Below are 22,891 nucleotides of genomic sequence, written 5' to 3'. Positions count from 1 at the left end.
AGGGGGGCCCGGGAGCTGCTGCAGGGCGGGGGGGGGGGGGCGCAAGGGGGAAGTTTCGCCTAGGGCGCGAAACTTCCTTGCACTGGCCCTGGTGGTGGGTGAAGCTTCCCCTTGAGGAGGCTAGTTCCCTGCCTGCCTCTTCCGGCCAAGGATCTGCCCCCACTTGCTGCTCTCAGGCCCCCACATTCGTGGTCCCAGCAAGAGGGGGGTGCTGAGAGCTCAGCCCCGGCCAGGGTTGGGACTGCAGCAGAGCTCTCTGTCCTGGCTGGAGCGCCGAGCCTGGAGCCTCTCCCTGGTTCCACCCCTTCTCCCGCAGCCCCACACTGTTCCACCCATGGCCCTGCCCCCGTTCTGCCCCCACTCGCCTCTTCCCCCCTCCCCCAAGACCAGATAGGCTCTGTACCCCACCTTGGCTCTAGAGCCACAGCAGCGAGCGAGAGCTCCTCCAGCCCTGGGCCTGTGCCGGGAGATTTTTCAGAGGGCTCCAAATCCGCCACTGCCTCCACTCATTGGCGCAAGGTTTGGGGAGGCTTAGTCCCTGGCCTCCATTAAGTGCCACCTATGCACTCATGTAAGAGTCTTTGTTTCTGATCAGGGATTACTAGAGCTGAAATCACTGATGACACGGGTAGGGGACTGAACCTTAGACATGGGGTGAGGTCACTGTTACAGTGAAAGACAGTGGAGAGGTTGCAGCAGCAGTGTGCTTCCCCATTACCCAGTGAAACCACTAAGAACTTACTGGGCTAAGTTGGTAAATCTCAGAATACAGTATTGCAAGTAGAGGCAGAGGCGGCTGTGAGTGGCACGCACTCCCGAATACTGGGACTTCACTGATCTCTGTTTTGTAATGTTAAGAAAACCCCTAGATATTGAACCCAGCCATTGAGAAAAGAAAACTAAGGCGGGGAGAGGGGTTAACAAGTTAAGGGCTGTTATAAAGAGGAGGGTGATCAATTGTTTTGCATGACCACTGGAAATAGGACAAGAAGTAATGGCCTTAACCTGCAGCCAGGGAGATTTAGGTTAGATATTAGGAAAAATTTTCGAACTGTACAGATAGCAGCACTGGAACAGGCTCCCAAGGGAAGTCACGGCATCCCCTCATTGCAGGCTTTTAAGAGCAGGTTAGACACCCATCTGTCAGGGGTGGTCCAGGTTTACTTGGCCCTACCTCAGCACAGGGGACAGGACTTGACTTCTCATGGTCCAATGTCCCTTACAGTCCTACATTTCTATGACTCTATGGGGGCTGGGGGTTATGGCTCTGGGTGCCACACACCGGGTGTGGAGCAGGGTGTGGCTGTGATTGCACTTCAAGTATGAGCCCTTTTCTGGCCAGAGGCTGCAAAATACTCAGTGCAGATCCTGTTCAAAAGCCCACGTAACACTGCCAACCTAGGGGATTTTATCCCAACCCTAAAGCCTTACAATCTCCCAAGTGTGTTTTTAGCCGCCTAGTTGCGGGGGCCTGAGGATGGCAGCCCTAAATGCTCAGGAACCAAAGGCAAAGAACCCCAGCATCTAGTACGTTCTGAAATCTGATGATTTGGGGGCCTGCTTGCTGACGGCTGAACACTTGGGGCTGGCAACTCTGCGGCCCTTGGCCTTTCCAGAGCTCCTGGAGGTGCCCTTTAGCCTGCATCGTGCTGAGGCTGCAGCGTGTCCAGTGACACCCACAGAGCCAGCACCAGCTCCTCTTTCAGGAACTCCGCTGCTGCTGAGCCTGCTCTATTTACGGCCTGCAGCTGGCACATCTGACCAGTGCTTTTTGAAGCCATCTGGGAGCAGAGGTTGGAAATAATACTCCCTGGGAAATGGAGCCAGGAAGTTTGCTGCTATGCTGGACAGGTGCTGGGCTTTGGGAAGGCTATAGCATGAGTGCTGTGCTGCAGGAAGCCACATGGATGATTTCCCTCCCTGATGCCTCTATGCCCTGTCACGGTTCATTAGCCTTGCTGAGAGCAAGAGTCTGGGAAGGGAGCAGTGATGGAGCTTGGAAGAGAATCTCCTAAAGAACTGGCAACAGCAGTCGATTACCGCATAGGCCAATGGGACCCATGCCCAAGGGCCCCGGCCAATTTGGCAGCCCCAGCAGGATTGCTGGAACTCCATCCCTCCCCTCCACCCTGATCCTCCTCCCCACCCCTGCTCTGCTTCTTCTCTCCCCCCAGCCTCCCGGGGCCCTGCTGCCCTGCTCCTCCTCTTCCCTCCTGGTCAGGCCAGAAGCCAGAGCCCAGCTGTAGTGGGGTGAGTATATTCCCCACGCATGGAGCTGGATGAGCCGCTCACCCAAACCCGCTTCCCAGGCCCCTTCTCCCCCGCGCATGGACCTGGTCCGAGCCTCTCTCCCCGATGCCCCCCATGTGGATGTGGCCCTCTCTCCTCTCCCCCTCCCCACCCTGTCCCAAGCCACTTCCCCAGTCCCCTTGGTTCTGAGCCCTTCTCCCCGGCCCAGGGCTGGCCTTCAAGAAAACAGCACTCCTAGCCCCTGTGGACGGGGCACCCCCCCACATTGCCCCTGGCCCCTGTGGGCTCAACCCTGTCCCCTTCTGTGCCCCTAACCCCTGCGCTGTTCCCCCTTTGTCCCTAATCCCTGCACCCCAATCCCTGTACCCCTAACCCCTGCCCCTTCTTACACTCCTAACCCCTGCACCACCCTCCTGCACCCACGTGGGGAAGCTGACTTGGATGCATGGAGCAGCTGGCATTGCTGCTTGCTCCCCACTCAAATGCTGCTTCTCCTCATGGACCCCTAGGGGGATGTGAGGGGGGGGAACGAGGAGCAACATCTGGGCTCCCTTCATCCAGGTCACTTACCCGACCTGGGCTGCGTAAGAGGAGAGAAAAAAGCAGCAGCCCCCGATGCTCGCCTTCCAGCACAGCCCAGGTGGGGGAAAATGACCTGAATGAATGGACTTGGTGTTGCTCTTCACTCCCCCCAGCCCCCTAGGGGGTGCAAGAAAACTTTGGGAGCGAGCAGAATGTGTGTGTCACTGCTCACTCTCCCCATATTCCTCTGCTGGGAGGAAGCCCAGAGAAATCTGGGCGCCCCCAGACCAGAATTTCAAATGTAAAAAACCAATGATATGTACATAAACTCTTTGGTGAAGAATCCTTCTAGGCTTTCTTCTTCAGATGTGTAAAGAAGCAAACAAGAGCCCAGGGCCTAGCTTTTCCCCTGTGCAGGTCGTTTTAAGGGCTCTTAATAATAAGTAATAATAAGTAAGAAAGCGCTAAGTGTTGATAAGAAACTCATACTTCCTGATTCCGCGTCAGGTTACTCCTGCGAATACAGCAGTTACTATTACAGCCTGTACGCCAGAGACTGCTGCAAACAAAAAAATTCCACTCAACTGTGCTGGATTCCCCCAGCTGTCAATCCCTGCTGGACCCTCTCACCATCAGTCAGGAGGCTCTCGGATGCAGGTAAGTTTCCTGTTCCTACAGTTTATTAGACAATGTGGCACTAGAGGCAGATGTGGAAGTTGGAGTCCCAAGCAGCACCAAAAGGCAGCACCCTGGTAAGGCTTCCAGCCTCTGTGGGTAGGTGGGCTTCCCCTCCAGACATGCCAAATCATGTGGCATGGTCCTTGTGCATTTGGAAGAGCCATCACACCTACTCACATAACTTGTAAATAGACTTAGATATTTACTGGTAAATGTCAATTTCACCATACACACACAAACCTATGTACAAATATTTCCACGATAATAAAATAAATGTACAGATAGGCAAACTATGAAAATGCCACCTGAGATCTTAGTAGTCAAAATCCAGTGATTTAGACTGTGAATTAAGATTGTTACATTATTTTAAAAAATCAAATTCTGCCAAGCCTACTTTTAAAACATCAAATTCTGCCAAGCCTACTTTTAAAACATCACTGTTTTGGTAGGAGTGCTCAGAGGTGCCCTGTAGTGTACAGAAAAGTGCACAGAGTTGCAAGCTGGAAGACCATGAATCCTAGCCCTAGGTCTCCCACTGACTGGTGGTAACATTCCTGTGCACTTCACAATCCTTTTTACTAACTAAGGCCTTGTACACCTATATAGGGCAAGTCACCCTTTCCCCCAAACAAGCATCATTCCTGAAGGTGTCACACTAGCACTGATGGGGACAGGAAGTGGATTGAACTACAGAGCCTTGGCCGAGAAGTCGCCAGCATGAATCCAGCCCAACTCAGTAGAGATTATTCCCACCTAATGGTAGCCCCTATATGAAATGAGATTAAGGAGGTATCAGTTCCAGCTCCTATATCACAACCTCCCCATCTTACTCTGCACTAAGGGCTTGTCCATACTTGACAAATGTCTTTGTTGGAGAACGTGATAGCTAACACATTTTCAATACTACTGCAGACAGGGCAAACTGTCATTTTAAGGTGTTAGCTAGTTTGAAACTACAAGGGGCGAAGCCTACACTTGGATTTCGAAACGTGCCAGTGATCACCTTTTCAAAATACGCTTTTTCCTCATGACAAGAAACCCTTGTTGGCATACTCACTCAAGGCCAAGAACTCATGGCTCATAAAGACTGAACTGCCTGCCCTCACAGAAGAAGCCCCCCAGAGCAGGGCTGAGCCTGCTGGCAGGGCAGTGTGTATTCATTTAAATGTATACTGTGTAATAATAGTTATTGCTCAGGCTTTGGTGTCCTTGATTTTTTTTAAAAATACACTAAAATAAACAGACCTGTCTTTCCTTTCTAGATAAGTTCAGACACACAGTGGCAAGAGAAATGTGAATGGAGTGAGTCGACCCCCAGAATCCCACCCCAGCCTTACCCAGCCCCCATTTCTTCATGAGCCTGAAGATAACGTGGGCTTTGCAGAGCTCCATGAAGGCTGATAAACTTGGGCTGTGATGGGCTTCTGGGGGAAGAAAGGAGTGAGTCACAAAGGCCCAGGGCCCATTGCCCCCTCTCTCTTACACTGAAGGGCCTTCAGAGCTGGCTAGGGTTGCCAGGTGTCTGGTTTTTAACCAGAACGCCCGGTCGAAAAGGGACCCTGGCGGCTCTGCTCAACACTGCTGACCGGGTCGTTAAAAGTCCAGTCGGCGGCACAGCAGGGCTAAGGGTCTGCGCAGCTCCCAGAACCAACGGCATGTCCTCCCTCCAGCTCCTAAGCATAGGGTCAGTCAGGGAGCTCCGCTTGCTGTCCCCACCCCAAGAGCCAGCTCCGCAGCGCCTGCAGATGGGGAAGTGCGCAGAGCCGCCTGGCCGCACCTCCACGTAGGAGCTGGAGTGGGGAGATGCCGCTGCTTCCAAGAACCGCCTGAGGTAAGCGCCACCCGGAGCCTGCACCCCTGACCCCCCCACCCACCCTAACCCCCTGCCCCAGCCCTGATCCCTCTCCCGCCCTCCAAACCCCTCGGTTCCAACCCAGAGCACCCTCCTGCACCCCAAACTCCTCATCCCCAGCCCCCCCACAGAGCCCTCCCCGCCAGCCAGAGTCCTCCCCCCCCGCACCCCAGCCCCGCTCCCGCTCCCGCCCTCTGAACCCCTCGGTTGCAGCCCAGAACACCCTCCTGCATCCCAAACCCCTTATCCCCAGCCCAGACCCTGCACCCCCAGCCGGAGCCTGCACACACACCTGCACCTCAACCCCCTGCACAAGCCAGGAGCCCCCTCCCACACTCTGAACCCCTCAGCCCCACTCCAGAGCCCCATCCTGCACCCAAAACCCCTCATCCCTGGCCCCACCCCAGAGCCCATGCCCCCAGCCGGAGCCCTCACCCCCTCCCGCATCCCAACCCACTGCCTCAGCCTGAACCCCCCTCCCGCACCCTGAACTCATTTCTGGCCCCACTGCAGAGTCCTCACTCCTAGCCAGAGCCCTCACCCCCTCCTATACCCCAACCCCTGAGTCAGCCCGGTGAAAATGAGCGCATGAGTGAGGGTGGGGAGAGCAGGCAACAGAAGGAGGGAGATGGAGTGAGCGGAGGGCGGGGCCTCAGAGAATGGGCAAGGCAAGGGTGTTCAGTTTTTTGTGCGAGTAGAAAGTTGGCAACCCTAGACCAGGCGCCTCTGTGGGCCACAGCTACAGCAGTGAGACTCGAAGGGAAACATCTCTGTAAGGGCTTGTCTACATGGGGGGATTGTTCAGTACAGCTGGGACGTTAAGCCAGAAAGGGTTAAGCAACTCGCAGGCTAAATGACTCAAATTCTACCTTCAAAGACATATTGGGAAAGTATGTAAATGGTAATTAGGGCTATTCCTTATAAATAGCTAGCAAAGCCATGTTAGATAGACTAGAGCAGTGGTTCTCAAACTGTGAGTCAGGACCCCAAAGTGGGTTGGCTTAGACGTGCTGAGGCCCAGGACTGAAGCCAAAGCCCCAGTCCCACTGCCCAGGGCCGAAACCAAAACCCAAGGGCTTCAGTCCTGGGCAGCAGGGCTCAGATTACATGCCCCCTGCCTGGGGCTGAAGCCCTTGGGCTTTGACCGCCTGACCCGGGCCGGTGGGGCTCAGATCATTAATAAAGATGTTGAACAAAAACAGCCCCAAGACTGACCCCTGGGGAACTCCACTGGATACCGGCTGCCAACTAGACATCGAGCCATTGATCACTACTTGTTGAGCCGAACAATCTAGCCAGCTTTCTATCCACTTTATAGTCCATTCATCCAATCCATACTTTTTTAACTTGCTGACAAGAATACTGTGGGAGACCGTATCAAAAGCTTTGCTAAAGTCAAGATATATCACGTCCACTGCTTTCCCCATATCCACAGACCCAGTTATCTCATTATAGAAGGCAATCAGGTTGGTCAGGCATGACTTGTCCTTGGTGAATCCATGTAGTGTAATTACTGGTGATGTTTAGGAAATAGGTCTACTTCAAAGCCACAATGATTCACCTTTTATTCACCTGCTGTCAAGAGGCTGCTAGAGAACTATAAAAATAACTCCTGGGCCCTGATCCTGTATCTCAGATCTGCTTAAGCTTCATCAGGGGAAGTCTGAGTCGCAAGACTTAGGTCCCTAGCTTCAGTCTGGGTCACCGTGATTTTGGACATTGGACTATAACCTATGGAATTTATTCTGAAAATTTTTTTTGCAACCCTAAAGCTCACCATCTCTCTCCTATGAAACTGACCTAAGAACTTTATTTATATTTGTATGTGTAATGATCTTTGAATCTCTCTCTCTTTTCTTTTTAAATAAATCTTAGTTTAGTTAATAAGAATATGCTATAAGTGAATCTTTGGGTAAGATCTGAAATATTCACTGACCTGGTGGGTAATGTGTCATAGAATATCAGGGTTGGAAGGGACCTCAGGAGGTCATCTAGTCCAACCCCCTGCTCAAAGCAGGACCACCACCAACTAAATCATCCCAGCCAGGGCTTTGTCAAGCGGGGCCTTAAAAACCTCTAAGGAAGGAGATTCCATCACCTCCCTAGGTAACCCATTCCAGTGCTTCACCACCCTCCTAGTGAAATAGTGTTTCCTAATATCCAACCTAGTCCTCCCTCACTGCAACTTGAGACCATTGCTTCTTGTTCTGTCATCAGGTACCACTGAGAACAGTCTAGATCCATCCTCTTCAGAACCCCCTTTCAGGTAGTTGAAAGCAGCTATCAAATCCCCCCTCATTCTTCTCTTCTGCAGACTAAATAATCCCAGTTCCCTCAGCCTCTCTTCATAAATCATGTGCTCCAGCCCCCTAATAATTTTTGTTGCGCTCCGCTGGACTCTTTCCAATTTTTGAACATCCTTCTTGTAGTGTGGGACCCAAAACTGTACTCCAGATGAGGCCTCACCCATGCCGAATAGAGGGGAATGATCACGTCCCTCTACCTGCTGGCAGTGCTTCTACTAATGCAGCCCAAAATGCCATTAGCTTTTGGCAACAAGGGTACACTGTTGACTCATATCCAGCTTCTCGTCCACTGTAACCCCTAGGTCCTTTTCTGCAGAACTGCTACCTAGCCACTCAGTCCCTAGTCTGTAGCAGTGTATGGGATTCTTCTGTCCTGGGTGCAGGACTCTGCCCTTGTCCTTGTTAAACCTCATCAGATTTCTTTTGGCCCAATCCTCTAATTTGTCTAGACCCCTCTGTATCCTATCCCTACCCTTCAGTGTATCTACAGCTCCTCCCAGTTAAGTGTCCGACCCTTTGGGATTGGTAGAACTTTCTATATGATGAACAAGATTTTCAATAATTCTCATCATATTTGACTTAGCTGTCTGGGTGGGAGCCCAAGGCTGGACAGTTTAAGGAAACTGTGGCTTTTGGCTTCTGGGTAACCAGGAAGGTATTGCAGAAGCTGTTTTGTTGCTGGATTGGTGAATCTAATTATTAGAAATAACCTCCAGTTTTGGGGATCGTCTGTCCCATTTTTCGCAGTTTGCCCTGATTGAGCAATCTCAGTGTGGCCCCCCTGGGACCCCGGTCACAATAACTATAGCAGAATAATTATATCCTATAGCTATGCTGATATAACTCCATGTGTGGTTGCTTCCTTCTGGAATTAAAGTGATTTTATTCTGGAATAATTGTTCCACTTTGGATCTCTATCCGCCGACCCCTCCTCTTGCAGAGAGATTGCAAGAGAAGCCACAGGAATTGAGACCAGACATCTAGGCTCTGGCTTAGAGCTTCTCATACATTTCCTGTGACCTTGTCTCCCATTGCCCTCTACCACAGGGATTGAGGGTCCTGCTTCCCTCTCAGCCAAACCCCCCGCCACAGGCCTCCACTTCTCCACTCTGAGGTGGTCATCGAAGGTGAACAGCTGGGCATCCAAGCAGGAGTCTCTAGCGGGAGCCATAAAGTCCATTCTCAAACAAACACATCCCTCTGCAGAGCCCACTCTACCCCCCCAGGGCACAAAAAGACCCCATTCTACATGTTCCCCCCAGAATACCAGCCAACCCCTACCTACGGTTGGGTCTCCTACCAGGGCCGGTGCTACTATTTAGGCAAACTAGGCGGTTGCCTAGGGCGCCAAGATTTGGGGGCGCCAAAAAGCGGTGCCCCCAATTTTTTTTACAGTGTTCTTACGCCCTCTCCCCGAGCGCGCGGTTGCCGCTCCACTTCTCCCGCCTCCCAGGCTTGCAGCACCAATCAGCTGTTTGGTGCTGCAAGCCTGGGAGGGGAGAATTAGAACGGGGGCGGCGTGCTCGGGAGGAGGCGGAGCAGAGGTGAGCTGGAGTGGGGAGCTACCGCATGGCTCCCCGGGCCGGGGGGGTAGGAAGCTGCTGCGGGGGTGCCTCAGGGTGGGGGGGGAGCTGCCGCAGGGCTCCCCACCCCAGCTCACCTCTGCACACCGTCGCTGCTCCCCTTCTCCCACCTCCCAGGCTTGCAGCACCAATCAGCTGTTTGGCGCCACAAGCCTGGGAGGGGAGGAGAATTAGAGCGGGGGAGGCGTGCTCGGGGAGGAGGCGGAGAAGAGGTGAGCTGGGGTGGGGAGCTGCCGCACGGCTCCCCGGGGGGAGAGCTGCCACGGGGGAGGGCGCCTCAGGGCGGGGGGAGCTGCCGATGGGGGGCGCCTCAGGGTGGGGGGGGCAGGGAGCTGCCGCAGGGCTGGGGGCGGGGGGCAAGGTGGAAGTTTCGCTTAGGGCGTGAAACTTCCTTGCACCGGCCCTGTCTCCTACACACCAGGAGAGGCAAGGCAGGGTCTGTGACCATCAATTCCCTCTCAGAGGCATGGGAGTAGGGATGCCATATTATCACACCTTCTAGGTTCACTGAACCCCACCAAACATACCACACAGCCTCCTCCTCACACTCCCCCATCACCCACCACTTCAAAACCCAGCCTCTCACCAGAGAAGAGCAGGGCCCACAAATACTGTATCCAGCTCTGCTGGTAGTACTGTATCCAGCAGTACTGTATCCACAAGTACTGTATCCAGCAGCTAGTATCCTCCCACTGGAGCGGGATAGAGAGAGGTACCCACCCACCTGCTACGTCTCTCAGCCACCTCAGTGTCGAGAAGACTTTGTGCTCAGGTAAGCAAAGCACCAGCTGAAAGGCAACAAGCCACGACCAAGTAAACCCCGCACAGGCTCAACACCCAAACACCACAGATGAGTCTTGGCCTGTCTGGGTGGGAGGGTCCCTAATAGGGGTTTTCTCCTCCCATAAATGGCACTGCTGCTGCTGTGGGGTCAGGCTGGGAGGCCCTGCTGTGAAGGTGACTCCCGGGTCTCTGCCTGGCTGGGTGGGGAGGTTGGGAGCTCGCCCTGCTGCTGTCCTGTAGATAAACAGAGGGCTTCGTCCCCAGGGCAGTTACCAGCACTATATCCACACTGTTATTAAAACTGAAGCAGAAGATAGGCAAAACTATATAATGCGCCTGACATGGCACATCTGGCACAACAGCAGGCAGTTTCGCTTATCGGGGCACTACTTTGGCCCATTCCACCAGGGCCAGCTCTAGGATTTTTGCCGCCCAAAGCAAAAACAATTTTGGCCGCCCCCCCCCTCCCCCCCCCGTTCTTTAATTACCCCACCCCCGGCCCCGCCTCAACTCTGCCCCTTCCCCAAATCCCCAGCCCTGCCTCCTCCCCCCAGGCTCTCAAGCCTAGGAGGGAGGGAGGGAGCGGGAGAAGCGGCGCCCGCGCCGCGGCCACTCGGAGTCTCCCTCCCCTCCCACGTTTGAGAGCCTGGGAAAGAGGGAGAGACCCCGAGCCGCCGCGGCGTGCGAAACAGCTGATTCGCGCGCCGCTGCTCTCCCTCCCTCCCAGACTTGAGAGCCTGGGAGGGAGGGCGAGTAGCGGCGCGCGAATCAGCTGTTTCAGGCGCCGTGGCAGCAGCAGCGGAGGTGAGCTAGGGCGGCCGGGGCACATTTTTAGGGGCGGCATTCTGGCGCCGGCCATGCCACCCCTAAAAATGTGCTGCCCCAAGCACCAGCTTGTTTTGCTGGTGCCTAGAGCCGGCCCTGCATTCCACTTACTTTCCCCAATCTCAGTCTCTGCGTACTAGTATGTGTTCCCAGACTTGCATCAGCTCCACGGAGTCTGTCTCTAAGGAGGACTCCTAGCCAATCACTAACCACAACCAGCACTTCCTAGTTTTTAACAGCAGGGAGGTCTTGCCCATTCAAGCCAACACAACCCTGTTCCTTCAACCTGAAGCCAAGGGATAGATACTGTGTGCTCTTCCCAACAACTTTTTCCATTGCAGTGTCTTGTGCTTCCCATAAGTTATTCATCCCACACTCATTGCTTTGTCACATTTGCAAAATAACTGAGAGTTTCTTAGAGCACTAGCATTAACATCTATAACACTGAGCACAGGTGACAAGCAGAACAGTTAAGTGGGGTGATATTTTTGCTACAGGAAAAGACTACTTAGGAAGGTTCTTCATTCATTAGAAGAAAGAATCTTGTTGTCTGCTATCCAGAAAGATCTGCGGGGACAAAACTTCCCCCAGGTCTGGAACCACAGAAAAATCCAATATCACAGTGCAATCATTTGGACCTCAGGCCTTGGGAAAGAGGCAGTCTGGTTCAGTAACTAGAACATAGCTGTGGGAGTCAGGAGACCAGGGTTATAGTCTCTGTCACTTTAACCTGAGCAAATCTTTTGTCCTCTGTGCTTCTGATCTGTAAAATGGAGATAATGAAACTTAACTACCTCCCAGAGGTTGTAAATCATAACTAATATTTGTGAAATGCTTTGAGTTTCTTGGCTGCAAGCTGTTGAGTATCATTATTATGGAAAATATAATAGTGTACATATGAAGATCAAGGCCTGCTTTTGAGAAAGTTTGGTGCCCATGCACACACCCTATGTGCACATGTTTAAAACACTGGTGATGGTCTAGATTCCAAAATTTGCATGTGCATGGGGTTTGTACACACTCAAAAAAAGTTGGGTTTGAGACCCAAGATTTTCAAACATTCAGAACTCTGTTCTCTTGAAAGCAAAGTTTCTCAAACTTAGTGAAGTAGTTTGGACCCCTCAAAAAAGCTGTTTTTAGCTATCCAAATGCAAAAACATAACTGAACAAATTTTTAAATGCACAAAAAGGTTGTTTTTACTCACACAATTCAAAAAGGAACAAACTAATTTTATTGCAATTTCTCAACATTATTCATATCTGGTATGAAAATTCTAGCCTCAAAGGAAATGGATGAGACTTTTAAGCGAAAAAAACAAAAAAAAACAGCCACATAGATAGTAGAATAGAATAGCACTTTCAAACATATTCTGGTTGTTTCAATACTACAACCATATAATAGAGTAGTGGTCTCCAACCTTTTTATGCCCAAGATCACTTTTTGAATTTAAGGGCAACCCAAGATCTACCCTGCCCCTTCCCCAAAGCCCCGCCCACTCCATCCTCCCCTCTCTCTGTCACTTGCTCACCCCTACGCTCACTCACTTGCACTGGGCCGGAGCAGGGGTTTGGGGTTTGGGAGGGAGCGCGGGCTCTGGGCTAGGGCTGAGGGGTTCACAGTGTGGGAGGAGTCTCTGGGCTGAGTCTGGGGCAGGGAGTTGGGGTGCAGGATGAGTTACAGGGTACTGGCTCTGAGAGGGGTAGGGGCTGGGGCAGGGGGTTGGGGTGCAGGTTGGGGGTACAGGGTGCTGGCTCTGGGACAGGGCTCAGGGCTGGGGCAGGGGCTTGGGCTGCAGGAGGGGGTGAGGGGTGCAGGAAGGGGTACGGGGTGCAGGAAGGGGTACGGGGTGCTGACTCCCACCAGGCGGCACTTACCTCGGTCAGTGGCGCAGCGAGGCTAAGGCAGGCTCCCTGCCTGCCGCAGGCCCACACTGCTCCCAGGGGCCAACGTGCCCTTGCAGCCCCGGGTGGGGAGGTGGAGGGGGTCATGTGGCGCTGTGCACTGCCCCTCGCTGCAGGCACCGCCCCAAAGCCCCCATTGGCCACAGTTCCCCGTTCCTGGCCAATGGGAGATGTGGGGATGGTGCTTGCAGGCAGGAGCAGCGTGTGGAGACCCCTGCCCCCAACACAGGCCGTGGGGGCATGCTGGCCACTTCTGAGACCGGCGTGGGGCCCTGGCAGGCAGGGAGCCTGGCTTAGTGGCAGGCAGCCCTGCTGCACCACCGCAGCCGGAGATCGCAATTGACTGGGAGAGTCCCCAGGATGGACCAGTCAATCACGATCAACAGGTTGGTGACCACTGTACTAGAGAAAACTGGGTTCTGAAACCAGGGACTGTACTCCCTTATTTTTTGTTCTGCTCTAATGTTTAGGGCAGGGGTCGGCAACCTATGAGACACGTGCCAAAGGTGGCACGCAAACTGATTTACTGTGGTATGCTGCTGCTGGCCTGAGGTTCCGGCTGCCGGCCCCACTCAGCCCGCTGCTGGCCTGGATGGACGGAACCCCAGGCCGGCAGCGGGCTGAGCGGGGCCGGCAGCGGGGACCTCGGCTGGCAGGGTCTGGAGGATGGAACCCCAGACCAGCAGCAGGCTGAGTGGATCAGCCTGCTGCCGGCCTGGGATCCCAGCCATCGGTCCGCTCAGTCCGCTGCCAGTCTGGGGTTCCATCCGCCGGCCCCTGTAAATGTAAAATGTATTACTGGCACGTGAAACCTTAAATTACCGCGAATAAATGAAGACTTGGCACACCACTTCTGAAAGGTTGCCAACCCCTGGTTTAGGGTGACCACATATCCAGAATTCTTCCCCTTTAACAAACCAGGTCCTGGTGTCCGCTCAGATTATAGGGACATAGAATGGGAAGGGATCTCCTGGGTCATCTAGTCCAGTCCCTGCTCTTGCTGGCAAACCCAGCACATAATCCCCTTCATGAATTTATCAGGCTCCAATTTAAAATGAGTTAGGTTGTTTGCCCCCCACACTGCTCCTAGTGGGAGGCAGTTCCAGACCATCACATCCCTCCTCTGATGGTTAGAAACTTCCTTCTCATTTCCAGTCTTCATTTACTCATGGCCAGTTTATCCCCATTTCTTCTTGTGCCAACACTGTCTTTTAGCTTCAACAGCTCTTCACCCACTTTGGTGTTTGCCCCCCCACCCCTGATGTATTTATAGAGAACAACTAGATCCCCTCTCAGCCTGTGTTGTGCTAGACCAGTGGTTCTCAAACTTTTGTATTGGTGACCCCTCTCACATAGCTAGGGTGACCAGATGTCCTGATTTTATAGGGACAGTCCCGATTTTGGGGGCTTTTTCTTATATAGGCACCTATTACCCCCCATCCCCATCCCGATTGTTTACATTTGCTATCTGGTTACCCTACACATAGAAAGCCTCTGAGTGTGACCCCCTGTAGTGGGGCGGCTGCCCCACTCCTGAGGAACAGGGGTTGAAAGCAGCCCTGGAGAGGGCTGCGGCTGTGAAGAAAGCCTCGGCTGATTGGGGAACCAGCCACAGATGCAGCCACACCCCAATAAGGGCCCAGCTGGCCCTTATAAGAGGGCAGTGGGCCAGAAGCACACAGAGTCTCTCTCTGGCAGTAGAGAGAGACGGGCCTGGCTGCTTGGGAGCAGAGAAGAGCATTTAGAATGGAGCAGAGCTGGGGGAAGGCTAGAGGAGCTGGGGGAGCTCCAGCCTGGAAAACCCCCAGGCTGCAGGCCTTTGATGGAAGGCCATGAAGGGTACTGGAGTTGCAGAGGTGCAGCCCAGGGTAGGCAGAGGCAGCAGGTCCAAACACCCCTTGCCAATGATGAGTGGCCTTTGCAGACTGCAGTCTGCCCCAGTGACCAGGGGCTAGATGGTGACTGGCAGTAGCCACTGAGGCGAGGTGGGGATAGGGGGTTGGGGGTTCCCTGGGGAGGGGAGACCGAGATCTGAGGGGGTACTGCCAAGGGGCAGCACCCAATGTAAAGGGGAACCGGGGTCTGGGAGGGACACAGGGGCCAGCGGCAAGCAGGACATCGGCCAGTAGAGGGCGCTCAGGTGCTGGAAAAGCTAATTCCCTGGACAACCAACAGGAGGCGCTGCGCCGGTGAGTCACCCCGTTACACCCCCCTTATAAATTAAAAGCACTTTTTTATATAGTTAACACTATTATAAGTGCTGGAGGCAAAGCGGGGTTTGGGGTGGAGGCTGACAGCTCATGACCCCCCCCCCATGTAATAACCTCGCGACCCCCTGAGGGGTCCCAACCCCCAGTTTCAGAACCCCTGTGCTAAACTAAACAAGCCAAGCTCATCCAGCCTTCTCTCATAATATAGGTCTTTCATTCCCCTGATCATCCTCGTAGCTCTTCGCTACACCTGTTCCACTTTAAATTCATCTTTCTTGAACATGAGTGATCAGAATTGCACACAGTATTCCAAATGAGGTCTTATCAGGGCTTTCTACAATGGCATTAATACTTCTCTGTCTTTTCTGGAAATGCCTCACCTTATACATCCTAGGACAGCATTTGCCTTTTTCACGGCCGCATCACATTTGTGGCTCATAGTCATCCTGTGATCAATTAATACACCCAGGTCTCTCCTCCTCTGTCATATCCAACTGATGAGGCCCCAGCTTACAGCAGAAATTCTTGTTATTAGTCCCTAAGTGCATAACCTTGCACTTTGTACTATTGACTTTCATTCCATTTCTATTTCTCCAGTCCTCTAAGTCATCCAATTCTTCCTTTACAATATTCCGATCCTCCTCTGTATTGGTGATGTCTCCCAACTTTGTGTCACCAGCAAATTTCACTAGCTCATGTCCTCTTTTTGTGCCAGGGTCATTAATTAAACTATTAAATAAGATCTGTCCTAACTCCCTGAGGACCTCCACTAGTAATTTCGCTGTACCGTGATAGTGCTTCCCTTTAGCCAGTTCCTTACCCACCTTACAATGCTTGTACTAAGCCCCATATTCTCCATCTTAACTAATAATTTCCCATATTGCACTATATCAAATGTTTTACTGAAGTCCCGATAGATCAGATCCACTGCATTTCCCTTTGCTAAGAAATTAGTTATCTTATCAAAGAAAGATAGCAAGTTAGTATGGCATGATCTACCTTTGGTAAACCCATGTTGTATTTTATTCCATTTTCCATTTACCTCCATGTCTAATTATTTTTTTCTTTCAGAATTTGTTCCTAAGCCTTGCATGCTATTTAGGTCAGACTAATGGGCCTGTAGTTTTCTGGATTACTTTTTTCTCCTCCTTCTTAAATATAGGTCTACAACATTTGCTATTCTCCAATCATATAGTACTAGCCCGATTTGATCATTAATTACAAATCCTTGCCACTGGACTTGCACTTTAATGTGTCAGTTCTTTCTGTATTCTGGTCTGGAGATCCCCCCAACTTGAATGCATTAAACTCTATGTTTTCCTTCCTCCATGGATTTGGTAGTTTCCATTTCTATATACTCATTCCCATCAGCCGTCCTGCCTTTGCCCCTATGTTTAGAGCCCTGCGCAGATACACACTCCTGTCCAGGAGCGTGCAAGCTGCTTGCACACTCTAGTGTGAACAGGGATAGCTGCCGGGGAACTGGTGCCCACCCTAGAGGGCAGGCTTGGGGGCGGTACAGCCACGTTGGAGGAGCTGCCTGGGCTGGGCATTGGCTCTTGTGAGCAACGGCCCAATATGCTGCTGTTTTCGCCACTGCAGTTCGTGGCCCAGTTGCTGGGCATGGCCCTGCTGGTCTCGCTTGTTGTCACTAGAGCCCTGCAAATCCACAGATATCCGCTTTATATCCATGGATATAAATTGTTTATCTGCACAGGGCCCTACCCATGTTCTACATCACCATTATTATTGACAACTGAGGAAAATTATTCATTTAGTTTTGGAGCTGTACCTAGATTATCCTTACTCTCTACCTCATCCTCACTGCATAGCAGCCCCACTCTTTTCCTAAAGAACCTTTTACTATTTATTTTATTTTCCTTCTAATTCAGCTTCACTTCCAGCAACTCTCTTTATTCCTACACTCTCTGATATCCAAAACAGAGCTTTCTTTGCTGATCAATCCCTCCTTCCATTCTTTGTAGGCCTCTGCTTACTCCTGATATCCTTTTTGAAGTGTTTATTCATTCAGTTAGATCTGGAGTCCTTCCCTACAAATTTTACGCCCTTGTTTGGGATGCAAATTCCAGATGGAATTTCTTTAAGTCAAAGGTAGAAAAAGTAAGTCTCCTCCACATTGAAGTCCCTGAGCTCTACAGTCCAGTTGATTTCACTAACTAGTTCCCTTAATTTATCAAATTCTTCCCTTTTGCAATTGAAAACCTTAGTTATGACCTGATTTTTATTATCCTTTTGATTATCCTTCCATTTGATTTAAACTGAATCAACTTGTGATCACTTGATCCAGCGTTATTTTCTACAACCAGCTCTTCTATACTGTCCTCACTACTTACACCAAAACCAAGTCTAAAATAGCATCCCCTCAGGTTGGTTCAGTGACTACTTGGTGAAGAAATCTGTTAGCTATCACATCCAGAAATAAGTGGGCCCTACCATCACCTTTCCCTTTTTTTCCCCCTTAACAACACATACCTTCAACACTTGTCTTCCAGCTATTAGTGCTAGTCCACCATGTTTCTGTTATCCCTATAATGCCCTTCACCAATAGTTCCCATTCCTCCATTTTGCCGCCAAGACCATAGGCACCGACTCCATGGGTGCTCCAGGGCTGGAGCACCCATGGAGAAAAATTGGTGGGTGCTCAGCACCCACCGGCAGCTCCCTTCCCCCCCCAGCTCACCTCCGCCTCTGCTCCGCCTCCTCCCCTGAGCGCGCCGTGTACCCGCTTTTTCCCCCTATCTCCCAGCGCTTGCAACGCGAAACAGTTGTTTCATGTGGCTGGGAGGGGGGAAGAGGAGGGGAACGCAGCGCACTCGGGGAAGAGGCGGGATCGGGGCGGGGATTTGGGGAAGGGGTCCAATGGGGCAGGGAGGGGGCGGAGTTGGGGCAGGGACTTTGGGGAAGGAGTTGGAATGGGGGTGGGACAGGGCGGGGAAAGGCTGGAGTCGGGACAGGGCGGAGGGGCACGAGCACCCACCGGCGCCGGGGAAAGTTGGCGCCTATGGCCGAGGCTCCTCGCATTAGCACAAAAACATCTCAATTGTTTTCTCTCTGACCTCACTCAACTTCTTAGCAGGATTTGGCATAGTCCTTTTGCTGTCCATATGCCTATCTTCTGGTGTTCATTTATCCATTACTATATTCTCACTTACCTGATTTTCCTATTCCTGTATATTAAAACCATGTGTGAAGATTAAACAAGTCTCTCCTAACTTCTAGCAATGAAACCAATAAAAGAGGAAGAGATTGGAAGAATGCAGAATAAGTGTATGTCTTCACTACCCGCCAGATCGGCGGGTAGCAATCGATCTATCGGGGATCGATTTATCACGTCTCATCTAGACGTGATAAATCGATCCTGGAACGCGCTCCCCGTCGACTCCGGAACTCCACCAGGGCGAGAGGCGGAAGTGGAGTCGACGGGGGAGCCGCGGTCATCGATCCCGCACCGTGAGGATGGGAGGTAAGTCGATCTAAGATACGTCGACTTCAGCTACGCTATTCTCATAGCTGAAGTATCTTAGATTGATTCCCCCCCTCCCCAGTGTAGACCAGCCCTAAGAGAGAGGTAGGAAGACGGAAAGCAGAGGCACTAAATAAAGCATCAGTTAGGGTCTTGCAATAGAACTTTAAACCGATAACAAATATGAGATGTGTTAAAGCTGGACAATACATGCAGACACCAAGAGTAAGCAGCATGACACTGCTAGTGTAACCCACACACCTCCCGGCCAGTGGGAGTGTGGAAATGGTGCTTGGGGCGTGGGCAGCGCGCTGAGCCCCATGGCCCCCCGCCTAGGAGCCAGACTTGCTGCTGGCCGCTTCCGGGGCGCAGCGCAGTATCGGAACAGGTAGGGACTAGCCTGCTTTAGCTGGGCAGCACTACCGACGGGACTTTAAACAGCCCGGTCAGTGGTGCTGACCAGAGCCACTGCGACCCAGTACTTTACATTCTGTGACCCAGTACTGGGTCACGACCCGTAGTTTAAAAACCACTGCTCTAGTGGAACTGAGACCACTTAGAGATTGATGAGTCTGCTACAGCCTTAGCTAAGAGCCATGTGGCTTTTAGCTCATGCAGCAGAGCAGGGGTGGGCAAACTTTTTGGCCCGAGGGCCACATCTGGGTATGGAAATTGGATGGTGGGCCATGAATGCTCACAAAATTGGGGGTTGGGGTGTGTGGGGGGGTGAGGGCTCTGGCTGGGGATGAGTGGTTGGGGGTGCAGGAAGGTGCTCTGGGCTGGGACGGAGAGGGTGGGAGGGGGATCAGGGCTGGGGCAGGGGATTAGGGCATGGGAGGGGGTCAGGGGTGCAGGCTCCGGGCGGCGCTTACCTCAAGCAGCTCCCAGAAGCAGTGGAATGTCCCCCCTCCAGCTCCCACATGGAGGCGTGGCCAGGCAGCTCTGTGTGCTGCCCCGTCTACAGGTGCCGTCCCNAGGGGGTGAGGGCTCTGGCTTGGGGTGCAGGCTCTGGGGTGGGGCTGGAGATGAGGGGTTGGAGGTGCAGGAGAGTGCTCCGGGCTGGGACCGAGGGGTTCGGAGGGCGGGAGGGGGATCAGGGCTCGGGCAGGGGCGTGGGGGGATGGCTCAGGGGTGCAAGCTTCAGGTGGTGCTTACCTCAAGGTGCTCCCAGAAGCAGGACATGTCCCCCCTCCAGCTCCTAAGCAGAGGCATGACCAGGCAGCTTTGTGCCCTGCCCCATCCGCAGGTGCTGCTCCTGCAGCTCCCATAGGCCGCGGTTCCCAGCCAATAGGAACTGCGGGGATGGCGCTTGGGGTGGGGGCAGTGTGCAGAGCCCCTTGGCTGCTCCTGTACATAGGAGCCAGATGGGGGACATGCCGCTGCTTCCGGGAGCCACGCAGAGTCATGGCAGCTCCCCAGCTGGAGCTCGAGGGCTGGATTAAAACGTCTGAAGGACTAGATGTAGCACCCGGGCCATAGTTTGCCCACCCCTGCAGTAGAGGCTCAGGCATTTAGCTCCAGAGGTCCCAGGTTGAATCCTGCCCGCAGGTCGTCCTCGCTCCCAAACACACCCATCCCGTTTCCCCATTACCTCATCACTCCACACACTCTCCCCCCCCGACACCCAGCCCCACGTTCCCCCATTACCTCAGCACCCCACACACACTCCCACCCGCATCCAGCCCCACGTTCCCCCATTACCTCAGCACCCCACACACGCTCCCCCCCACATCCAGCCCCATGTTCCCCCATTACCTCAGCACCCCACACATGCTCCCCCCCGCATCCAGCCCCACGTTACCCCAATACCTCAGCACCGCCCACACACTCCTCCCATTTCCCTCAGTTACCTCATTACCTGCCATACACTCCCCCCGTACCCAACCTTACACTCTCCCCCCAGTTACCTCATCACCCCAAACATACTTCCACCTGCACCCAGCCCCATGCTCCCCCATTACCTCAGCACCCCCCACACACCACAGGGTGATTACAGTTTTGTGAGGCCCTGGGCCAGAGCAAGTGGAGGCCCTCCCCCCCCCTCCGTCTGCAGTCCCTCCCCCCGTCGTACTCCTGCTGGGGAAATGGGATCGGGGCACGTGAGCATGCCCCATCCCACCCCCCCACCTGGCACTCCTGCCAGGGAGCTGGTTCAGGGCACAGGGGTGCCCATTTTTCCAGGGCCCCCCAATTGGCCAGGACCCCTGGGCATAGGCCCTGTTAGTCCAGTGGCTAATCCACCACTGCTATTCACTCCTCCCCGCAATCAACCCCACATTCCCACGTTAACTCAGCTCCCCTCACATGCTCCCCCGTTATCTCAGCACCCCCACGTGCTCCCCCCATTATCTCAGCACTCCCCACACGTTCCCCTTACACCCAGCCCCATGATCCCCCATTACCTCAGCACCCATCATACACTCCCCACCGCACCCAACCCAACACTCCCCTCTACTGCAGCATGCCCCACGTGCTCTCTCTCCTGCACTCTGCTTCATGCCCCCCCAGTTACCTCAGCACTCCCCACGCTCCCTGCACACAGCCCAGAGCTCTCTCTCCTGCTGCCCTGCATCTAGCCCCCCAGCTCTCTCCCCTATATTCTTCAGCTGTATCCAACTCCATGCTCTCCCCTCCTGCTGCCCGCCCCCCCGTAGTTTTCATCCTGCACAGCCCCACTCCCACACTTCCATTTCCACACTGCCTCTCCGATCCCCACGCTCTCACCCGGCCCCAAACCCAGCCCCACGCTCTCCATGCTCCAGTGCCAGGTCTGAATTCACCCCCTATAGCCAGCCCCAGCCGCCCCATACCCAGCTCTGAGTTCACCCCCCGGGCCCGCCCCCATGCCCGGCCCAGGCTCTTACCCAGAGAAGCGGTCAGGCTGAAGAACACCATGGCCAGCAGGGGCCAGGCGGGTCGGGAGCCCCCATTCGCCATCCTCCTCCCGCTCCCCTGGAAGCACCAGGAGGCCGGTGGTGCCACGGGCCGCGGCTGGCAGGCGGAGCGATCCGCTCCGGCCCCGGCGGCGCAGGGAACCCGACCGACAGCGGCAGCTCCAGCCCCGCCGCCCCCTCCTCCTGGGCCGGCTTAACCCGGCCCCTGTCGCAGGGCTGCGAGAGCCGTGTCCAGCGCAGGCGGTGCCCAAGGCCAGTCCGGCGTCAGACCCCAAACAAAGAGAGCTGTCACCGTCAGTGCGTGTCCAGTGTGTGCATATGTGTGTGTGCCTAGTGTGTGTGCGTGCCCAGCGTATCTCCCTGTGTGTGTTTGTGTGTGCCCCGTGTGTCTCCCCCAGTGTGTGTGTGCTCAGTTTGTGTGCGTGCCTAGTGTGTGTGTGCTCATTGTGTCTCTGCCTGTGTATGTATGTGCCCAGTGTCTTCCCCAGTGTGTGTGTGTGCTCAGTTTGTGTGTGCGTGCCTAGTGTGTGTGTGTGTGTACTCGTGTCTCTGCCTGTGTATGTATGTGCCCAGTGTGTGTGTGTGTCCAGTGTGTGTGTGTGCATGCCTAGTGTGTGTGCCCAGTCTGTCTCCCGTAGTATGTGTATATGCGTGTTTCCAGTGTGTCTCCCACTGTGTATGTCTGCCCAGCGTATCTCCCCCTATATCTCCCCCAGTGTGTGTGTGTGTGCTCATTGTGTCTCCGCCTGTGTATGTATGTGTGTGTGTCCAGTGTGTGTGTGTGTGTGTGCATGCCTAGTGTGTGTGCCCAGTCTGTCTCCCATAGTATGTGTATATGTGTGTTCCCAGTGTGTCTCCCGCCATGTGTATGTGTGCCCAGTGTGTCTCCCCCAGTGTGTGGAGCCCAGTGGGTGCGTTTGCCCCCAGTGTGTGTCTGTCTCCAGTGCATGTTCACATACCCTGTGTGTGTGTGTCTGCCCAGTGTGTCTCCCGCAGTGTGCGCATGCATGCGTGCCCAGTGTGTGTGTGTGCATGCATGCCCAGTGTGTCTCACCAGTTAGGTTTGGAGTCTCCAGGAATTAAAGATAAAGTTTAATTAAAGATTAATGTCATGTGATGAAACCTCCAGGAATATGTCCAACTAAAATTGGCAACCCTATCCCGAGTGTGTGTGTGTGCCCAGTGTCTCCCTCAGTGTGTGTGTGTCTGCATGCCCAGTGTGTGTGCCCCGTGTGCATGCGTACCCAGTGATGTCTGTGCCCAGTGTGTCTGCCTCAATTGTGTGCATGCCCAGTGTGTGCACCCCCAATGTCTGCTCCCAGTATGTGTGTCCCCAGTGTGAATGTGTGTGTGAGCACACCCCCAATGTGTGTGTGCATGTGTCTGCCCCCAGTGTGTGTGTGTGACCCCAGTGAGTGTGTGTGTGCCCGGGGTGTGCATGGGTGGGTGTCCGCCCCCAGATGTGTTTCCAGTATGTGTTATCCACAATGTGTATGCGTGTGCCCAGTGTATGTGTGGGTGTGTGTCCACTCTCAGTGTGTGTGTCTGCCCCCAGTGTGTGTGTCTACCCAGTGTATGTGTGGGTGTGATGGCTTCCCCCCG

The 22,891-nt window shown here is 53.6% G+C and overlaps 1 protein-coding gene across 1 annotated transcript in view; it reads right to left on the bottom strand.

The window, feature by feature from the left end:
* SHISA4 (shisa family member 4) overlaps positions 1–21,679 on the bottom strand; it is a 42,710-nt gene extending 21,031 nt beyond the window's left edge. Inside the window, exon 1 of the mRNA XM_034767768.1 lies at positions 21,260–21,679. Coding sequence (XP_034623659.1) covers positions 21,260–21,332 — 73 coding nt within the window. The 5' untranslated portion in view covers positions 21,333–21,679. The remainder of the gene's footprint in view (positions 1–21,259) is intronic.
* Between the last annotated feature and the right edge of the window lie 1,212 nt (positions 21,680–22,891).

The sequence above is a fragment of the Trachemys scripta genome, chromosome 4 (genome assembly GCF_013100865.1).
Source record: "Trachemys scripta elegans isolate TJP31775 chromosome 4, CAS_Tse_1.0, whole genome shotgun sequence".
NCBI classification, from domain to species: Eukaryota; Metazoa; Chordata; order Testudines; family Emydidae; genus Trachemys; species Trachemys scripta.
The sequence above is the reverse complement of the archived record's forward strand: the minus strand, read 5'-3'. Positions and strand labels throughout refer to the sequence as shown.